Source organism: Mauremys reevesii, linkage group 9, assembly GCF_016161935.1.
Source record: "Mauremys reevesii isolate NIE-2019 linkage group 9, ASM1616193v1, whole genome shotgun sequence".
NCBI classification, from domain to species: Eukaryota; Metazoa; Chordata; order Testudines; family Geoemydidae; genus Mauremys; species Mauremys reevesii.
Window position 1 is genome coordinate 48,566,070 of NC_052631.1, and position 20,989 is coordinate 48,587,058.

General features: G+C 43.8%; 2 protein-coding genes across 6 annotated transcripts in view; one reads left to right on the forward strand and one right to left on the reverse strand.

Moving 5' to 3' along the window:
- Nucleotides 1-4,184, forward strand: part of MSL2 (MSL complex subunit 2) — a 100,469-nt gene extending 96,285 nt beyond the window's left edge. For both annotated transcript variants that reach the window (XM_039489867.1, XM_039489865.1), the window contains one exon: nt 2,606-4,184. In XM_039489867.1, coding sequence (XP_039345801.1) covers nt 2,606-2,645 — 40 coding nt within the window. In that variant the 3' untranslated portion in view covers nt 2,646-4,184. The remainder of the gene's footprint in view (nt 1-2,605) is intronic.
- PPP2R3A (protein phosphatase 2 regulatory subunit B''alpha) overlaps nt 1-20,989 on the reverse strand; it is a 148,608-nt gene that overhangs the window by 37,087 nt on the left and 90,532 nt on the right. For all 4 annotated transcript variants that reach the window (XM_039489858.1, XM_039489859.1, XM_039489860.1 and 1 more), the window contains 2 exons: nt 20,365-20,439; nt 3,855-3,941 (listed from right to left, as the gene is read on the reverse strand). In XM_039489858.1, the coding sequence (XP_039345792.1) occupies nt 3,855-3,941; nt 20,365-20,439 (162 nt within the window). The remainder of the gene's footprint in view (nt 1-3,854; nt 3,942-20,364; nt 20,440-20,989) is intronic.

Sequence of the window (20,989 nt, forward strand, 5' to 3'; positions counted from 1 at the left end):
AAGGTTGTCCAGATCTTCTTGTATGACACTCCAGTCCTGCTCCGTATTGGTAATATTTCCCAACTTTGTGTCATCCACAAATTTTATTAGCACACTCCCATTTTTTGTGCCCAGATCAGTAAAAAAAACAAACAACAACAACAACAACAAAGTTAAATAAGATTGGTCCCAAGACCGATCCCTGAGCAACTCAACTAGTAACCTCCCTCCAACCTGACAGTTCACCTTTCAGTATGACCCACTGTAGTCTCCCCTTTAACCAGTTCCTTATCCACCTTTCATATCTCATATTAATCCCCATCTTCTCCAATTTAACTAATCATTTCCATGTGGAACTGTATCAAATGCCTTACTGAAATCCAGGTAGATTAAATTTACTGCATTTCCTTTATCTAAAAAATCTCAAAGAAGGAGATTAGTCGGTCTGGCACAATCTACCTTTTGTAAAACCATGTTGTATTTTATCCCAATTATCATTAACCTTTCTGTCCTTAACTACTTTCTTGTTCAAAATTTGTTCCAAGACCTTGTATACAACTGAGGTCAAACTAACAGGCCTGTAGTTTCTCGGATCACTTTTTTTCCCTTTTCTTAAAAATAGGAACTTTATTAGCAATTCTCCAGTCATAAGATATGACCCCTGAATTTACAGATTAATTAAAAATCCTTGCTATTGGGCTTGCAATTTCATGTGCCAATTCCTTTAATATTCTTGGACGGAAATTATCTGGGACCACTTATTTCACCCCATTAGGCTGTTTGAGTTTGACTTCCACCTCAGATGTGGCAATTTCTACTTCCATAGCCTCATTCTCATTAGCCACCCTGCTACTACCCCTAAGCTCTTCATTAGTCTTATTAAGAATTAAGGCAAAGTATTTGTTTAAGTGTTGGGCCATGCCTAGATTGTCTTTAATCTCTACCCCATCCTCAGTGCTTAGCAGTCCCACTTCTTTCCTTGTTTTCATGTATATGGCTATAGAACCTTTTATTATTGGTTTTAATTCCCTTTGGAAGGTCCAATTCTGCGTGGCTTTTGGCAGTTCTCACTTTATCCTTACACTTTCTGACCTCCAAGACATAATTTTCCTTGCTGATGCCTCCCATCTTCCATTCCTTGTAGGCTTTCTGCTTTCTCTTAATCACCTGAGATGTTTGTTCATCCAGCTTGGTCTGCAACCCTTCCCTATGAATTTTTCCCCTTGCTTGGGATGTAGGCTTCAGATAGTTTCTGCAACTTTGACTTAAAGTAATTCCAAGCCTCCTCCACATTCACAGCCTTGAGCTGTTCAGTCCAGTCCACTTTCCTAACTTATTCCCTTAATTTTTTATAGTTAGCCCTTTTGAAATCAAGGACCCTACTCACAGATCTTTTTTGTTTAGCCTGCCATTTAGTTTAAACTGAATTAGCTCACAATCACTTGAACCAAGGTTGTCCCTTACAATCAGTTCTTCTATGAGGTCCTCAATACTCACCAATACCAAATCTAAAATGACATCACCTCTTGTTGGTTCAGCAACTATTTGATGAAGAAATCTGTCAACTATCACATGCAGGAAAATCTACGCCCTACTATTATTGGCTGCACTTGTCCTCCAATCTATATCTGGGAAGTTAAAGTCTCCTGTAATCATACAATCTCCAGTAGTATTTATTTAATTAAAAACATTGAAGAGGTTTCTATCTATATCCAAATTGGATCCCACACCCCAAGCACTAGCTTTTTTCCGTAAAGTGATTTTGGCCCAAACAGACTCGGTTTCATCCATTCCATAACTTCTAATTTCTTTACAGTCCATCTCATCATTAAAGCTGTGACCTTCTGAATTTTTTTTTATTTGCATGATGTACATACTAACAGAGCAGAGGGTAGCTCTTGAATCGTTCAAAGAATGCAAGCACTTGTCAGCTGACTTGGTGAACAGCTTCAAATGATATAATGGGAGATTTTTAGTGGTGCTCTGGACCTCTCTCAGGATCGCTGATGATTACAATCAAAATGCACGGTGCATAACAATCACTGTATATATAGAGTGAGCCATCGTGTCAGCTGCACCAGGGAAGCTTGCAATGATGTCCTAGCTAGAAATTGTACCTCTGTGTTTGCTCTCACTGTTCTTAAGGTAGCTGGTCAATAAAGGCATTTCACTTCCCAAAATTGGTGTAATTATATTTCATGAATTGGTAACTCTAAATTGTAACAGATGGATGTAGATGAATAACTTTTGCCACTGAACAAGTGTAATTGTCGCTGATCATTGTCATGTGAAATGGATCTAAAGGGGTGTTGCCTGTTCCCCTCGCTCACAGCACCACTAGTGAGTTTGGGGCTTCTTATCTGCCCTTGTGGGGATATAGTAGCAAATTGTTTTAGGCAATGGAGGAAGCAGTATGGAAAATGTCTATTAGTTTCTGCTAGGTTTCATGGATCTCTTCCAAAGGATTTAGAGGGAATCAGCAATTCTTTTAATGAGTTCCTGGAATTGCTTGAACTCATCTGCATACACAGAAGAAGAGGCATGATAGCCTCCTCAGGTGAGGAGAAAGAGCTGTTGGTCTGAGACCTAAGCTTCTTAATCAACCCGCTTCTCCCTTTCTCCTCAGAGGATTCCACCTGAGGCGAGGACTGAAGTGGAGGGTCTGAAGGAATGGAAGGTTTTCTTCTCGGATGCTCCTTCAGAGTGTAACTGGAGGCCCTAGAGAACTGCTCCCTATCGGCTGCTCACAGATCAACACGATCACTGAGGAGAGGGCTCAGTGTTTCTCTTTTTCAAAGGTTTAGAGGTACCTTGTGAGAAGTCCTCCTGGATGAGCGAATGGCAGTAGCTGAAGTCGATGGCACACTCTGCATATCAGAAGCCCAGTGCACAGAGAGATGTCATAGCCTGGGTCTGACGAAGCCTGCAAGGAGCACTCCATGTGGAGTAGTCTGAGTTCAATCTCCCTGTTCTTTCTTGACCTACTCTCAAAGTCAACACAGACTGTACACCTGGAAAGGATGCGGGTGTCCTGAAGGCAGCTAGGATGTCATCATTAATAGGGATAGCACTGGCAAGTTATGCAGGGATTAAACCCAACAGATCTTGGCATATCCTGAGAAAATAAACAAACAGAACTTCTACAGCAAGAAGTCCCCTCAGAAGAGGGGTGGGGAATGAGGCAGTCACAATAAAGAACCGCCAACTATGTATCAGTTACAAAATACTATAATAACTGTTTAACTATTAAACTGTAATAACGCTAAATATTTACAAAAGAGCTAAAATTAAACTAAGGCAGTGCAAGTCGTGCTTGGTCTCAGGCCAAGTGCAGTTGAAAAGGAACTGAAAGTGGTTCATCTGACACTGCCTTATATAACCTTAGGACAGGAGTTTAGCTAGGGCACATATGTGAACTGAACAGGCACTGCTCCCAAAGGTGCATGGAGCCCATGCACACCGGAAGTAGAGCACTCAAAGGGATATTACTCGACAAACGAATAAACGGGTTCCCAGGAACAATTTATAACCCCTGAATACAGCCTCCCGCACTGAAGAAGGTAAAGGCAGAGTGGGGTTAGCATGGTTGTGTTGGTGATAGGTGCACCTGAGCAGCCTTAACTAGTTTTCAACCTAGTACTTTGCTGTGTGGGATATAGAAAGAACTAGGCTCATCCTTTCAGAAAGAAGCAAGATCTAAATCTTTGTCCTCAATGCAGCATTAGTGAATATGTGTTATAGGGACCTACCCTGGGCTAGGCTCTCACTAACCTCCTGCAGTCTCTCTTCAGAACTGGAGTCTCTGGAGAGGCTATAGAAACACAAATATTTTAGAATATGTACTCTTCTCATATTAAGCCAAGAAAATTACATACTTGCAAAAAGTTGCTTTTCCTCATCTCCGTTAGGGTGATTTTACCAGACCAGGATCTATTGACCATGTAGAATATTCTCTGTATAACCTACAAAAAGCAAATAAATGAATAGTTATCTTAAAGACATGCACTGCCTAAATTACACCAGTTTGTAAATCTGAAGTGAACTTATTCATTTGGTTTAAAGGATTAAAAGAAAATTTTAATTTACAATTTTGATTTACACGACAATGGACAACCCTCAGATATCCACCCCAAACGCATCACCAAACTCGTCCACTTCATCCTCACCCATAACAATTTTACATTCAACAACAAACACTTTGTCCAAACCATGGGAACAGCCTTGGATACTAGGATGGCTCCCCAAAATGCCATCTTCTTCATGGGCCACCTTGAAAAAGAATTTCTGGACAAATGCACCAAGAAACCAATGATATACCTGAGATACATTGATGATATTTTCATCTTCTGGAGAGACGACTTAAACTTCCTCATAGATCACCACCACAACTTCAACAATCACCCCTTGTCCATTCAACTCTCTCTGGAACACTCTGACACTAGCATCAATTTTATGGACACCACAATCAGCTTCAACAATGGAAACCTTCGGACAACTACATACAAGAAACCCACAGATCATTGCACGTACCTTCATAGATCTAGTAACCACCCCAAACACACCAAAAAATCTGTTATCTACAGCCAGGCACTCAGATACCACAGAATATGCTCCAAGGAGAAAGTCTGGGATGTACACCTTAATATACTCAAAACAACCTTCAAACAAGGACACTTATTCAGAGAACCTGCTTTAATACAGAAATAAATCCCCTCTGACCATGCACCCCTATTCGTCACCTACCACCCCACACTGGAACTCATAGGGGGTATCATCAAACAACTACAAACCATACTAGATGGGAACCACACACTGAAATATTTTTTTTCCTGAACCCTCTCTTCTGGCCTTTTAACAACCACCCAACCTCTCCAAGCTCATAATCAGAAGCAAGCTCCCAACAGGCCTTTTGATAATAAACTGCTGATGCACAGCAAGCAGGGATGCCCAAGTGAAAAGCATTATTCTGGGTACACATATCATACGTTAACAATGGACATAGCAGAGACAGATTATCTGGCTGGATGTCGCACAGGCCATTGGTCATGTGTTTATGTCATTCAGTCCCCACTCTAGTAATCTGGAGGATGAATGATATAGAGGAGGACAGAAATACCTGTTAAGTGAGCGCAAACAAGAGGTAGTACCTAGATAGCATGATGCTGAGGTCATGTAAACACCCATCCTAGTCTCACTCCCTTCAGCATGAAATAGCCATTTTATTAAAACTTCACATGGTGATGAGCTTAAATGCCAAAATGTGATTAACAGGACAAGGCCAAGCTTAACAGTAGAAACAAGAGCAAAGAAAGACAACTAATAAGTCTGTTCCTAGAAGTTATAGAAGATTACTATTGTGTACAAACCTATTGAACAGGATGGACCAGCTGTTCCAAGTATTCTCTGGTCCTACCAAGATAAACAGATTAAACTAATAGTAGATGGGGGGCTCTCTAACCCAGCCAAACACTGAGTCTTTACTGAACAAGAAAATGATGGCAGTGTCAATGGTGCTAGGTTACCATGGCATAATAAAAAATAATGCCCTCCAGAAACAAATACACTTTCTTCAGCAAAGGCTACTCTATGGGTTTGGGCTAGAACTAGAGATAAAATAAGACGTTTTACTTTGCAGAGAATCCAGATTTTTAACCCAAAACACAAACCGAAGAGGTTTAAAGATTGGGGGAGCCATGGAATACATATGGGTGGCCAGCTCCTCAGTGAAGAAACTTTTTTCACTTATTTGGAAATAAAAAACTAGCTTTAATTGGTCCACCCTCCTATGTACCAATACCTTCAAGTTAGACATTATGTTTCTTAACTTTTTGGAAAAGCTGTTTTAAGCTAACTTTAGGAGGAGTGATGGAATCTGGGCAATCAGGAAACAAAAACAAAAAAATAGTTAATTTATATCAATCTTTGCAAACAACTTTCATAAAAATAGAAAAAGGTCCATATATGACACAATGGGAAAGGAGTTGGATACACAAATGACCTTAGAGAAATGGGATTTAATCTGGAAAAGAGGACCAGCAACCTCAATCTGTAGCATGATAAAAAAAACGTTTATTTAAGATACTGCTTCAACGGTATCTCACACCAGTGAGGTTAAGAGAGAGAAAGAGAGACTGAATAGGGAGAAATGTTGGAGAAATTGTAGTGAAAGAGGAGTGTGATGGGGTAAACCCCCATTCTGGGCAGGAAAGGGCTAAAGTTCACTTAGGCACATTCACTCCACCTAAATGGTACACCTCTACCCCAATATAACGCAGTCCTTGGGAGACAAAAAAATCTCACCACGTTATAGGTGAGACCGCGTTATATCAAACTTGCTTTGCCCACTATGTTCCTTGTTCCCTGACCGCCCCCTCCAGAAACCCCCCCTCCCTAATCATTCCCAGGACCTCCCAACCCCCCTGTTCCCTGACTGCTCCGACCCCTATCCACCCCCCCCCCCCCCGACAGGCACTCACCAGCAGCAGCGGGAAGCAGAGCAGTGTGGCCCCAGTCCACTCCACTCCGCCAGCTCCCAGCTGTGCGCTCCGCTTCCCGCTGTTGGTGAGTGTGGGGAGGTTGGGGAAAGGATGCCCCTCCGCACCCACCTGCAGCAGGAAGCGGATCGCCACAGCTGGGAGCTGGCGGAGTGGAGCTGGCTGGGGCTGAGCTGCTCCACTTCCCACTGCCGGTGAGTGCGGGGAGGTTGGGGAAAGGACGCCCCCCACACTCACCGGCAGCGGGAAGCAGAGTGAGGCAGCCCCAGACCGCTCCACTCTGCCAGCTCCCAGCCGCAGCACTCCGCTTCCTGCCACCAGTGTGTGCGGGTAGGCTGGGGAAAGGACGCACCCCCATACTCACCTGTGGCTGGGAGCTGGTGGAGTGGAGCTGGCTAGAGCCAGGCTGCTCTGCTTCCGCCGCTGCTCATGAGTGCGGGAGGGATCCCTTCCCTCAAACCCCCTCCCCTGAGCAACACAGTTGGGGCTGGGGCAAGGGAAGCAGAGCAGGCTGCTCCTGGCCCCCCGCTAATCCCCTGGGCCACTCTGGGACTGCGGGGTCCCCAAAAGTGCCCTCCCACAGCTCCTGCCCACCAGACCCTGGGAGGGGGGAAAAGACCCTGACAGCCCGCGAGATCCTCTGCCCCTTATCAAACCCCTCGGCCCCGGCCTGGTCCGGCACCCTTAACACGCTGCTCAGAGCAGCATGTCAGAGCTTTACCGTGTTATATCTGAACCCGCGTTATATCAGGTCACGTTATATCGGTGTAGAGGTGTAATTATATAATTACTTGTCAGCTAGAGAGGGTGAGACTAAAGAAGGATCAGATGATAACACAACAGACATTTGGGCCTTATAAATAGGCTGAGAGAGAGGTCATTCTGGGGCAAGAAGCTATAAGGACCACACAGGCCCATTATCCTGTCTTCTGACAGCAGCAAGTGCCAGATAGGATAGAATATCTAATAATATTGGAAGGGACCTCAGGAGGTCATCGAGTCCAACCCCCTGCTCAAAGCAGGATCAATCCCCAGATGGATTTTTGCCCCAAATGGCCCCCTCAAGGATTGCGCTCATAACCCTAGGTCTAGCAGGCCAATGCTCAAACCACTGAGCTACCCCTCTAATGTTTCTGATGGAATGAACAGAATAGGGTAATTCTGAGTGATCCATCCCATCATCCAGTTCCAGCTTCTGGCAATTGGAGGTTTAGGGACTCCTGGGACATTCGGTTGCGAACCTGAACATCTAATTGCCATTGATGGACCTGTCCTTCAAGAACTTATCTCATTCTTTTTTGAAACCAGTTGTACTTTTAGCCTTCACATCATCCCCTGGCAATGAGTTCCATAGGTTGACTGCATTGTGTGAAGAAATACTTCCTTATATTTATTTTAAACCTATTGTCTTTTAATTTCAGGTGGTGATCCCTAATATTTGTGTTACATAAATGGTTAACACCACTTCCTCATTCACATTCTCCACATCATTAATGATTTTATAAACCTCTATAATATTGCCTCTTAGTTGTCTCTTTTCTAAGCAGAATGGTCCAGTCATTTACATTTTTCCTTGTATAGATGCTGTTCCATTTCCTTAATCATTTTTGTTACCCTTTTCTGTAGCTTTCCCCATTCTAATATATCTTTTTTGAGATGGGGCAACCAGAACTGCACACAGTATTCAGGGTAGGGTGTTCCATGGATCTATATGATGGTATTATGATATTTTCTATCTTATTATCTATCCCTTTCCTAATGGTTCCTAACATTCTGCTAGCTTTTTGGACTGCTGCTGCACATTGAACAGATGTTTTCAGAGTCGGTCACAATGACTTCATGGTCTGTTTCTTGAGTGGTAACAGATGATTTAGATCCCTTCATTTTTATGTCTGGTTGGAATTATTTTTTCCAATGTGCATTACTTTGCACTTATCAACATTGAACTTCATCTGCCATTTTGTTGCCAAATCACCCAGTTTGGTGAGATTCCTTTGTATCTGTTCACAGTCAGCTTTGGCCTTTACTATTTTGAGTAATTTTGTATCATCTGCAAATTTTCTGTTAAAACTGTTGAGAAATCATACTTCACCTTTACAAAAGCAGTGTTGACTCTTCCCCAACATACTGGGTTTATCTATGTGGCTCTGCCTATGCATCTATATTATCCAGATCCTGTGCTCCACTTAGGACTAAATCAAGAATTGGCTCTCCCTTTGTAGGTTCTAGGACTAGCTGCTCCAAGCCACAGTCATTTATGATGTCTATACATTTTATTTCTTCATCCCTCCCTGAGTCATCTCACCCAGTCAATATGAAGTCAGTAAATCCCTCATTATTATTGTGTTTTGTGCCTTTATAGCCTTTCTAATCTTTCTGAGTGTTTCACAATCACCATCTTGGCCAGGAGGTTGCTAGTATATTCCTACTGCTATACTCTGTTATTCAAGCTTGGAATTTCTATCCACAGAGATCTAGTGTACACCTTGATTCATATAAGATTTTGACTTCATTTGACTGTCTTTTTTTTCAGATAAAGTTCCACCCCCATCAGCATGACCTACTCTGTCATTCCTTTATGTTTTGTATCCTCTGTGATGGAATATACCCCTGTATTCACACCCTACAAACTACTGTAAAAATCTTTGTACAAAATACACCTTCTAAGATATAATTTGGAAACTGAATTTGCTGGTCAATATTGTCCCGATAAAATATGTGTGGCAACACTGTATGTGAAGTTATAAGATTGCCCTGTATCATGTTATTAACACATGTTCCAAACCTCACAGCCCTGTCTAGGCACAAGTTTGCAAACAGGTTTGTTGTAAACAAAAGAATATGTGCTTGCCTTAATTTGCATTTAAGCAGTAAACAGAGTCATCAGCCAGGAAGGGAAAACAAAGGAAGCTCAAACAGGTGGAAAAAAAAAACAGCAGAGAACATCCTTCCACACAGACACTTTGTCTCTCAGCTGGAAATATTTTTCAAAGGGGAGGGGCCGAGACAGGACTAAAACTATAAAAAGACTGGACAAACACCCCAAAGCACACACAATCCTCTCTCCCCCTGCCCATTGCATTCACTGCACCTGAAAAAAACAAAGGAAACAGCCACTGGACTCTGGAAGAGGGGTCCTGACCTGAAGAGTTTGGTCAATAATTTTGCTGGAAGCATGTGTTAAGAAACTTTGCTTGAATCTAATATAGTCTATTAAGTGAAGCACTAGAAAGCATTTTATCTTTATTTTTCTTGCAACCATTTCTGACTTTTATACCTCATTACTTGTACTTACTTAAAATCTCTCTCTGTGTAGTTAATAAACTTTATTGTTTTATCTAATCCAGTGTTTTCAAGCTGAAGTATCTGGGTAACTCCATTTAAGGTAATAAAATGGTATATTATTCCCTTAAAGGAATAATGGATTTAATATATTTAGACTGGAAAGGGCTGGGAAGTACAAGACAAATTTCTGGGGGGCAATCTGGGACTGGGAATGCATTGGGGTCACCCTGCAGTGTAACCAAGGCTGGTGACAGCCAGGGTGTGACTAGCACGCTGCAGTTACACAAACACACCTGGGGATGACCTGCATGCTGGTGGCTAGTTGTGAGCAGTCCAGGTTGAAGGGTACAGCAGCAAGGCATTGCAACATACCCCAGGTTACAGGGCAGGGGTGACAGCCTCTGGCTGGTCTGGATTGTACGGTCAGTATGTCACAGCCTGCTATTACCATGTCCCATTGATTATCCTCATTCCACTAAGTTTCTGCAATGCCTACTATATCAATATCCTCATTTAGTGCCAGGCACTCTAGTTCACCCATCTTAGTATTTAGACTTCTAGTATTTGTATACAAGCAATTGTACATTTTGTCAATATTCAGTTTCTTTCCTTCATGTGTTATATTAATTGGGGCTCTTTTACATTTGACTGTTTCTCACTAGTGCAGAGCTCTACTTTACCAGCTTCTTTCCTTTCCTCTTTACTAGGATATAGAGTTCCCCCTTTAATAAATTAATCCCTAAGGAATGTGTCCACCCAAACCGTGTGCTCCGCCACACCTGTCGGCTTTCTCCTAGCCCTTAATTTAAAACATTCTCTACCTTTCTAATTTCACACGCAAGCAATCTGATTTAATTTTGGTTTAGGTGGAGCCCATTCTTCTTGTATAGGCTTCTCCTTTTCCAAAAGTTTCCCCAGTTCCTAATAAACCTAAACCCCTCCTCCCTATGCTATCATCTCATACACGCACTTAGCCCCTGCAGATCTGCCTGCCCGTCTGGCCCTGGGCTTTCTATTCCTGGCTCTGCCGGTGTCTGCTGGATGACTTTGGGCATGAGGTACTAGGCCAAAGAGCATTGGAAATACTCTGTGGACCAGAGGTTAGGGCACCATATGGGAGACCCAGAGTCCAGGTCCCTTGCTCCAGTCACTCTAAGTATTTATATGAAGTGGAACAGCTTCAACAGGACAGACTGAGAGAGGCACCTGCCTCCACATTAGAATATGCCATAGCTCAGTGGTTAGAGGACTCCTCGGAATGGTGAGAGACCCCTGTTCAAATCCTTTCACCCCTGTGGCAGAGGGGGGGAACTGAACCCAGGTTCACCCATCTGACTGCTCTAACTGCTGGGCTAAAAGTTCCCCTCACCCACTCTTGTTGTGTAGATGATGCACAGTACAACCAGTAGCTGGAAGTTAAGGCTAGACAAATTCAAAATGGAAATAATGTGCACATTTTTAAGACTGATAGTGATCAGCCATTGGCCCAGCTCACCAAGAAATGTAATGGACTTTCCATCACTTGAAATATTTAAATCAAGAAGGGATGTCTTTGTAAAGTTATGTTTCAGCTCAAATACAAGATGCTGTGTTTGATGCAGGAATTACTGGGTGCTCCTGACAGACACGATCATCCTGGTCTACATTTTTGCTAGTAACAGTGACGCTGACCCTCGCTTCCAGTTTGCACAGCAGCTCTAAACTTAAGGTTTTATTAACTACCATAGGGTTTCCCAGTCTGTCTTGCATGCTTGGATTGCACCAGTTCACCTTACAGAAAGGGCCATTATCAAACCTGCCAACTCTACAGGGTTTCAGACTGTAGGTCTCAGTCGCACCAGCAATCTACAGAAAAAACCCTTTTGACTGGCTGCCTTCTCCATTCCCTGACCTGCTGGGCAGCCAATCAAAGCCATTGAAACATGCCACCAATCAGCATATGTAGCAGACAGCACTGCATTCCTCCCTGCCCCCACCCCTGCTAAAGAGGAACATCTTCTTCATGCTTCCTCTCTTCCGCTGCTGTAAAAGTGAGAGATATGGAGGGAAAGTATGAAAGACTGGGATTTCTCTCCATTTCCATTCTCTCTCCTTCCCTCACTCACTCTAGATGTATTCAAATTTATGCAAATCTGCAGTTTACCCATTTCTGCTTTGAAGGATAGTGGCCCATGTGCTTTACACTCCAAACTTCCTCTCCTTCCTTTGTTCCATGTTATAAAACCAATCAGTAGCAGGGGGTGCACATGAGTGGGGCCAGAGCTGCAGTGCAGCTTGAAGCATTTGGGTCCTGGCCCCACTCCCAATTCTTACTGTGCAGTCACTCCTCAGAGAGGGCTTCAGTAGCAAAACTGCCCTTGCACTCCCAGTTTAGGAATGCTGTGAACTGCTACCAGGACTAATCCTGCTGTAAACACCTCTGAGGAGCTTTTGGTTTCTTGCTGATCCTGAAAGCCACACCTCTTCCTATTGTCTCCTTGGCTTAGTTTTCTGCAGCACTGCGGGATTATCAGCTTTGAGCATTGTATACAAATTCTGTGATGAGAGGCCACTGCCTGGGTCCCTCCTCATGCCCCAGGCCTCTGCATAAGACCTAGCTCTAGGACACTGGCAGGGCAGTTCCAGCCCCTCTCCCCACCCTTTCCTTGGAACAACTCACACAACTCCACTTCTGGAAAAACAAAGTTTTATTAAGGCAGTTGGGCTTCCCTCCCTGCATTCTCTCCTTCACATTACCAGAATTGCTCAGTTTTTTCCATCCACACCTGGCAGCACCTCATAACCCAACGCGCTTTTCAACAGACAGTATATTTTGCTAGTAGGGTCTTTTATTGGTGCTTCCTTGGCTTAGATTTTTGCTATCACTGCAGAGCACTAGCTCTGGGAGGATAAGCCATACTGTGGAATGGTTTTACAGGTAAGTGATTCCCCATGGGACGTGCTATACCATCACTTCTGGACTTAGGGCTGGGGACCTGTTGAAAGAAATACAAAGAGTTTAGTATACTGACATCATACAATGGGTCAGAGATACTAGTAGGTCAAATGCAGCCTACAGAATTCTATTGTATCTCTAATGGGGACAGAGGGAGGCAGGGGGTATTAAAAATGTGCATACACAGCTTAGTTATACTAGACTGTTAACATACTCTAGGAGCATCTTCTCACTGGTACCATATTCAGCAATGAACACAGCAGCTGCTTTCTACTTAGAGTCTGCATCTGCAATGCAAAAATAATATATGTGGGTTCATGCACACGCAGTATGCACAGCATATTGTGTCTTTGAAGTGTATGTAGGGCACTCTACCTTGTAGGGATCGATGGGATCCAGGGTCTCAACAGCCAAGGACATGGCCATCTCCTTTGTTATTATCTCCTGATGGAAATAACATGCTTCACAATACTAAAGGAAAGAAATCCAATTCAACAGCACGTAAACGGAGATGTAAAAACTGCATCAGTTAAAACCAGCCTTACACTGCTGAGTGAGGAAACCAAAATGTCCATTGCCTGCCTGCAACTGCAAGGCGATCACAGCCCCTGAACTGACCCTCCACACGGCTGGCCCTGCACAAGAGTCATCTGCACTGCTGGATCACTGATTAATGGGAGTCTCGGCTCTGTAGCACCCAGCACTCCAGCCATGCCAACCAGCCCTAAGAGAGGGAAGCAACATAGCCTGCTGCAGTCTCACCCGGCAATCAGAAGTGCACTGCCTCACTAAGCTCTTCCTATCCTCATCCATGGCTTTGACACCTAAAAATGAGACTGCTGCAGCACACTTTGCATGGGACAATAGCTTAGATCTATCCAGTATCTGACCATAGGGCAGAATTCAGCTGCCCAATTGTTCAGTGATATGTCTGTGACAGAGTGGTCCATAACAGAATGATTGCTCATAGGCTGCTAGACAGCATGCCCCAGCTTTGAAAGAAAGTCAGCCTACTCTGGTATAGTAGCTTGGCTTAGGGAGAGGACTGCTCCAGCTTTCAGAGACTTCATTCAGCCTGGGACTGAAGTTCATCTGGAATCCTGGTTTAGGCAGAGGCCTGTCTAGATGAAAAGATTTGCTCTAGCTCTGAAAGGTTGTGTCAGGCTTCGGGGCTGCCCAGTATCTGGCATCTTACTTGACATTCATGCACTTGGCAGCCCTGTGTGCTTCCCAACAGCCCAGCTGAGATGTCATGTAAACAGAGCAACTACCATAGCAGATCAGACACAAAGTCCATCCAGTCCAGGGGCATCCGGCAGGGCTGCAAGAATGGCTACAACTGCTATTTCAAGCCACCAGAGGTCACTGTGGTGCTTGCCCTGCACACAGCCATGGGTCTCCGTCTCTCTTTGTGCTGCCCCCCCTGCTGCATCCCAGGGGAAGAGGGAGTGGCTGTCAGCAGCAGCGGGCTGGGAAGGGGGCTGTGGCTAGGAGAATGAGTCAGACAACACAGGCTCCAGGGCCAGATCTACCTGCTCATCACCGTGGGCCACCACATCACTGCCACCAGCTTGGCCCTGGGCTGAATGAGATCAGCGCTCGAAGGACAACAACTGGCTGAAGCTGAACCCAAGCAAGGCAGAGTGATGCCGCTGGGCAGAGGAAAGTACTTGGAGGACTTTGCAGCTGTAGGGCAGTCTCCTTTGGCTGAAGGGTCACACCCACAACTGGTCAATACAGTCCACAGACTAGGAGTGCTCCTGGTTCCCTTGCTGACGCTGAGCTCTCACATGGCAGCATCCATGAGTAACGCTCTCTGCTAGCTCCAGTTGGCTAGGAGACTCCATCCCATCCTGGTGGACAAAGACCTGGCCTCACTTGCTCATGCCTTCATCACCTCCCGTCTGGCATATGGCAATGGGATATACCCGGGCATGAGGCCTTCAGCACTTAGGAAATTCCAACTAGTACGGTCCCTTACAGTGTGTCTCCTCAACAACACAGGCTACCAGGAGCACATCAAACCTGTTCTTTGCTCCCCACATCGGCTTCCCAAAGAATAGAGTCAATTTCCAGGTCTCAGTCCTTATCTTCAAGGCGCTCCATAGCTTGGGCCCAGGGTACCTAAAAGTGTCTAGTGATCTGGGATGTAGACTAAACAACACCACTCACTCTTTTGTGCCATATGGATAGAGCTCATCTCTGCCAGAGACAGACTTTCTCAGGCTCCAGTCCCATACTGTGGAACAAACTCCCCCATGGGAGTAAGGACCATCCCAGACCTCCCCACGTGCTGCTCCAAGAGCAAGGAGTACTCCTTTGTCCTGCCTTCTCCAATACAAACCCAGCAGAATGGACATAAACCAAAAAAAACCCACCCTACCAAACCAAAACCCTCCTCTGCACAACAGTTCTCCCCAAGGAGAGGGTGAGAGAGAGAAAACAAACCACACATGACAGATGTTAAGACACTTTGCTTAATGCACGACTGGCACATGCACTTATACTATGGTGAGGAGTGTGGTATAAGAACCTATATAGAATAGGCCCCCAGCTTCCCCCTCAGACTCCCAGCACCCACCTCATACTGCAGCCCCAGACTCCCCTCAGCAATTCCAGCCTCCCTTCAGCACCCGTGCCCCCCTACCTTCCAGCACTCACCTCTCTGCCACCCCAGACACTCTTGTACTCCCAACACCCAGATATCTACACACCACGGACACTTAATGGCACCCCCACACTCATGCACCCTAGCAGCTCCCCAGACTCTCTCCCACCTAACCCCAGTCTCAGCTGCCATGTTTTGTGCAGTTCCACATCCTGCTGCCCATGGCATGATGTGCTGCCCACAAGCTGGAGTTTATGGTCACATGCAAATGATTTGCAAATACACAAATCATTTGCATATAATGTCACCCATGGAACTTAAAACTTGGCAGCTATGTAACTTGAAGCTTAGCTTAGGCAGAAGCCCACAGCAGCCTGGAAAAATTTCTGTTCAAACTACACAAAGTTTTCTCCTGACAATCGGAGTTGCATTGTTAGGAAGTTGCTGTAACTTACATTTATTTCAATTTTACAAGGCTTAAAAGGATGTCTCTTTTTCCTATATTTTTAATGCTCCTGAGTTTTTTCTGTCTCATTCCCCTTCACAGTACCCTAGTCTATGACCCACAGTTCAGAAGTGTTGGCACAGTGTGTGACAATGTCCCACCATGAGCATAATACAGCAGTGATCGGTGCTCTGCACCAGCTCTCAAGTTGGCTTGTGAATGGAGTTGAAGGTGTTGGTTTTGACCTACCTGGGTCACCCTGCTCTCCTCATGCCATGCTGCCACAGCTGCAGTCAGTGAAAATGCCTGAACTGGAGCCCCTATGTAGAGTCCCCAAGGAGACAGGAAGCAACTGGCAAGAGCATTCTCTGTGAAGGCTCCTAGACTTTGGTTTTTGCTACCCTAACCTTGGTCTGAAATTACCCAAATTAACTGACTGCAAAGCCCATCTACTTCCCCTGACTTTTGGGGAAGGTTTAAAGTTAGGGTTTTTTTTCTCTTGCTTGTGGGAGTTGTTAATTATAACTGAATATTTAAAAGTTGTCAAGGGCATTCTTTCACATGTTGCTATGATCTTGTAGTGAGATATTAAGGTTGCATCATAAGTTTCTGTTTTACAGGGTCTGGACCTTAGTGTCTCACCTTTCTTCTGAACCCTTTTTGGTAAACATGCCATGAGGAATTGGAACCAAATTTCGGCTAGTAATTAATGTGTGGAATGATCTCCAATGTGTATTTTGCGTTTATATGTTTTAGGGTTTTTTAGGAAAGTTGGGAAACCGGAAAAGCAGAGGAGTTTGAATTTTCCACACAACATGCATTAGCTGCTCCTGGCTGTTGCCAGAGCAGTAACACTATGATATCAGAGATAATCAGCCACTCAGCACACCTGCCCTCTAGTTCATTAGCATATGCGTGGGAGTGACTATTGCCTGTCATCTACTCCAGGACAGGCTCAACAAAGGAAGTAACAGAACGCCACTAGCTGTCATCTACAGACCCCAACTAAAACCTCTCCAGTGCATCAAGGATCTACAACCTATCCTGAAGGACGATCCCTCACTCTCACAGACCTTGGGAGACAGGCCAGTTCTCGCTTACAGCCAGTCCCCCAACTTGAAGCAAATACTCACCAGCAACCACACACCACACAACAAAAACACTAACCCAGGTACCAATCCCTGCAACAAACCCCGCTGCCAACTCTGTCCGCATATCTATTCAAGGGACACCATCATAGGACCTAACCACATCAGCCACACCATCAGGGGCTCATTCACCTGCACATTTACCAATGTGATATATGCCATCATGTGACAGCAATGCCCCTCTGCCATGTACATTGGCCAAACTGGACAGTCTCTATACAACAGAATAAATGGATAGAAATCAGACATCAAGAATTATACCATTCAAAAACCAGTCGGAGAGCATTTCAGTCTCCCTGGAGGACATTCAATAACAGACTTAAAAATGGCAATTCTCCGACAACAAAAACTTCAAAAACTCCAGAACTGGAATTAATTTGCAAACTGTTCACCATCAAATTAGGCTTGAATAAAGACTGGAAGTGGATAGGTCACTACAAAAAGTAATTTTCCCTCTTTTGATATTCACCCCTTCTTGTCAACTGTTGAGAATAGGCACTGACCCTCCCCCCCCAACTTGGTAAGGCAACTCTCATCTTTTCATGTGCAGTAATATTTATACTGCTTACTTTATTTTTCACTCCATGCATCTGATGAAGTGGGTTTTAGCCCACGAAAGCTTATGCCCAAATAAATGTGTTAGTCTCTAAGGTGCCACAAGGACTCCTTGTTGTTTTTGCTGATACAGACTAACACAGCTACCACTCTGAAACCTATTGCCTTGGTTGTCATGGCAACATATGCCTTTGATAATTGACTGACCTTCAGACAACCATAACGTTATTCCAGAGCAGGGTCCCAGGAGGAATGGCAAAGAGAGCAAACTGGGTTTGGACAAGTTCCTAGAGTTGTCCTTTGGGCTTCAGGTAAGTTACACTGTTTCTTTTCACAGGGGAATTGTTTGTTCCTTTCCTCAGAACGGATTACATGAAAATAAGACAAAATTACTGTAAAGATGTCGGGATTAGAACACGGGTCAGCTGAGCCTTGGGCAGCTGACATTCCCATGGTCACACCAGCAGCACTCTGGAGAACAGGTGCCGCAGGAAGTACCACCCAAAGGATCCAGAGTGACAGTATCCTGCACCCCTCCTACTGGCGAGTCGCCCTATTTAACCCTAGAGTGCACCCCAGGAAGTTGTCTGGGCAGCCACAGAGACTTCAGGCGTGCTGCAATTCCGGACCTCAATCTCCAGTCTCCAATCCCAGGCTGAGTCTGACCCTGACTCTTGCCTGCCTGCCTTCAGCCTGGTCATACCTCTGATCTCTGGCCTCCAATCCCGACTCTTGCTTATTGAACCTGGCTCTAGTGCAGGGGTCTCAAAGTCCCGGCCCGCAGGCCAAGAACCTCCCCACTGCAGCCCGCGAAGGAGAGACACATGCAGCCACGCTGCTGGCAATGTCTGTTGCAGGCGCCACCCACCGCAGCTCCCATTGGCACAGGGAGAGAGACAGAGATATCATCACTAGTTGCCGGGCAGAGTCAGACATGGAGGCAGCATCATTACTTGCCCAGCAGAATCAGCCATGGAGGCAGCTTCACTTTTTTCCCACAATGAATATAAACAAGTCAAAATACCGAACACAACTATCTGATGCACACCTTGCTGCAATCCTGAAGGTTTCTACTGCTCAGTCACTGAGGCTAATCATCAACAAACTGACAGAACTGAAGCATTGTCAGGTGTCTGGCAAACACTAAAAACTCTCTGGCAGGCAAAGAATTGTATAAACTTGTATGATAGTTTTATTATTTCTATGAAATTTGAAATTAAAAGTACAATATAAACATTTTCTTTTCTGAGCACCATCTTCAGTGACATTATTGGCCCGCTGGGAGGATTTGAGGACTGGCACTGGCCCTAAGGTAAATTGAGTTTGAGACCCCTGTTCTAGCGAATCCTTCAACCCCTATTCACAAATATCAAACCTGACATGTGGGCCTCAGCCCCACTGTAACCAGCAGGCCAGAATGCCTATGGCCCTGTCCCTTATAATTACAGATCCTCTCCTGTAGATTATCTGCTTCTTACAAATTGGAGGCTAGGACTTTAAAAGGCAAATATTCACAAAGAAAGTGGGAAATTATAGATCTGTTAGTCCCAAGTCAGTTTTCTGTTACACAATTTTTTAAAATCTCACGTAGAATCATAAGTTGCAGTAAAACTGAAGTTACATTTAAAAATAAATATGTTTTGTTTGCATACAGTTTAATTTAATTACTTTCAGTATATCGGCCAACATGGCACTAAGTGGTGAAATATGGAGCTTCACAAAGATAACAATGGCCATAAAATATACATTGAACACAACAAATGCTTTATGTATTAAGCATGTTATTATTTAAATAGAAAATCTTTTAAATGTGCCATTAAAAACTAAGGAAATTCACACACACAAAAATCCTTTGTTTAACGTTAGTTAAGGTTGCTCACATCAGTAAACTAATCCACAAAAAAATAGGAAATGCAAAGTTAAGGATTAAAAAGTAGCAAAATTCAAGCACTCTCAAATTAGGAAATTCCAGAATGAATGTTGCCTATTCAGCACACTTTCCGCCTATGCATTATGATATAGTCTTTAAGTAGATGCAGAAGTGACCACCTGCAAAAAAGTTTGGTGTAAGTGCTTGTGCAGCATCACATAGGACCTCAGATTCTATCCCTGCCTCAGCCACCGAGTTTCTAAGAGATGCTGGCCAAGTCATTTACACCAAACTTTTCACAGGTGGTCACTTATGCATGCAATTAAAGAATGTATTATAATGCATATCCACTAGGAGGGGTGAAAAAAGACTGCATGGCCAATGTTCATTCTAGCATTTCTTAACTTGAGAGTGCTTGACTTTGCTACCTATTAATCCTTAATTTTGTATTTCCTATTTGTTATGGTTAAGTTTATTGATGAGAGCAATCTTAGCTAAAGTTAAATTAAGTTTTTTGTTTGTGAATATAAATCAATAGTACAGCCTCCGCACAGTTTTGGAAGCCACATAATGCAATGGCTGGAACGGGTATGGAAAGCGGACAAGCTGAACAGGGTTATATTAACAAGGACGGATATGATGTCAGATACTATAGGCATTTATCTGTGTTATTCATTTACCATTGAAATAGTGCAACCTGTAGCTCATGTGCCTTCAGAGAGAACAATAGGAGTCTTTCCAAAGATCATCCCTGCTATATCTCAGCTGCCCATCTGTTATGAGAAATCTACTGGCTGCAGGATCACACACTTATTTCCATGGCTACCATGATTCCTATTGTCAGAAGAGAGGCCAAAAAAATCCAACTTGCAGCACAATTAAATGCCAAAATGGTACAATAAAATTGCTCACCATTATTAGCCTGGGTAAAACACACATTTTTCCAAATAACTCAAAACACTTGCTCATATGAATAGTGGCAGATTGTGTAACAAGAGGGACTTGGAATGTCAGGATTATGTGGAGACTCCCAGAGTCAGCCTACCGTAGTAATGTAGCGGGAATGGAATTCTGGAGCATCCTTCAAGAATGTCAGGCCAGGATGCGTTTCAACCACATCCTGAAAGACAAAACCAAATGAAATTGGAACAAGAGTTTTTTTCCTTTTAATTAGAGTTTAAAAATGACTGAGTTTACAAAGTGATGCTCTGTGGCACTTTCCAAACTGCAACTGCAGCATTTAAAAAGCTAAATTACAATATTTTAAAATGAACCTTGTAAAAGTACAGGCATTTTCTGGACAATACGCACCTGCTGGGCCATTTTGATTTACTTAAAGACAGAAAAACAAAGGAAGAATTAGTGAGCAGATGAAAACTAATTTTTACTGATAGAGAAAAAAATTTTAGTTACTTGGACCATATGACTCTTTCCTCCCCAAATCCCCTTTTAATTCCTCGCAGATATTAATATTTGTCATACTGATAGATCAGAAATAAGTGTTCTTCTGAAAGACTTTTAAAACAGCCCTTTGTTTCTGTCCAGAGCAATAGCCAACAACAGGAGAAAAGCTGCTTTTTTAAATCTTCTTTCATAAAGATACAATCTTGTGTGATGGGTAGGATATGCATAGCTACAGTCCATACCTTTTCCATACTAACTTGACTATT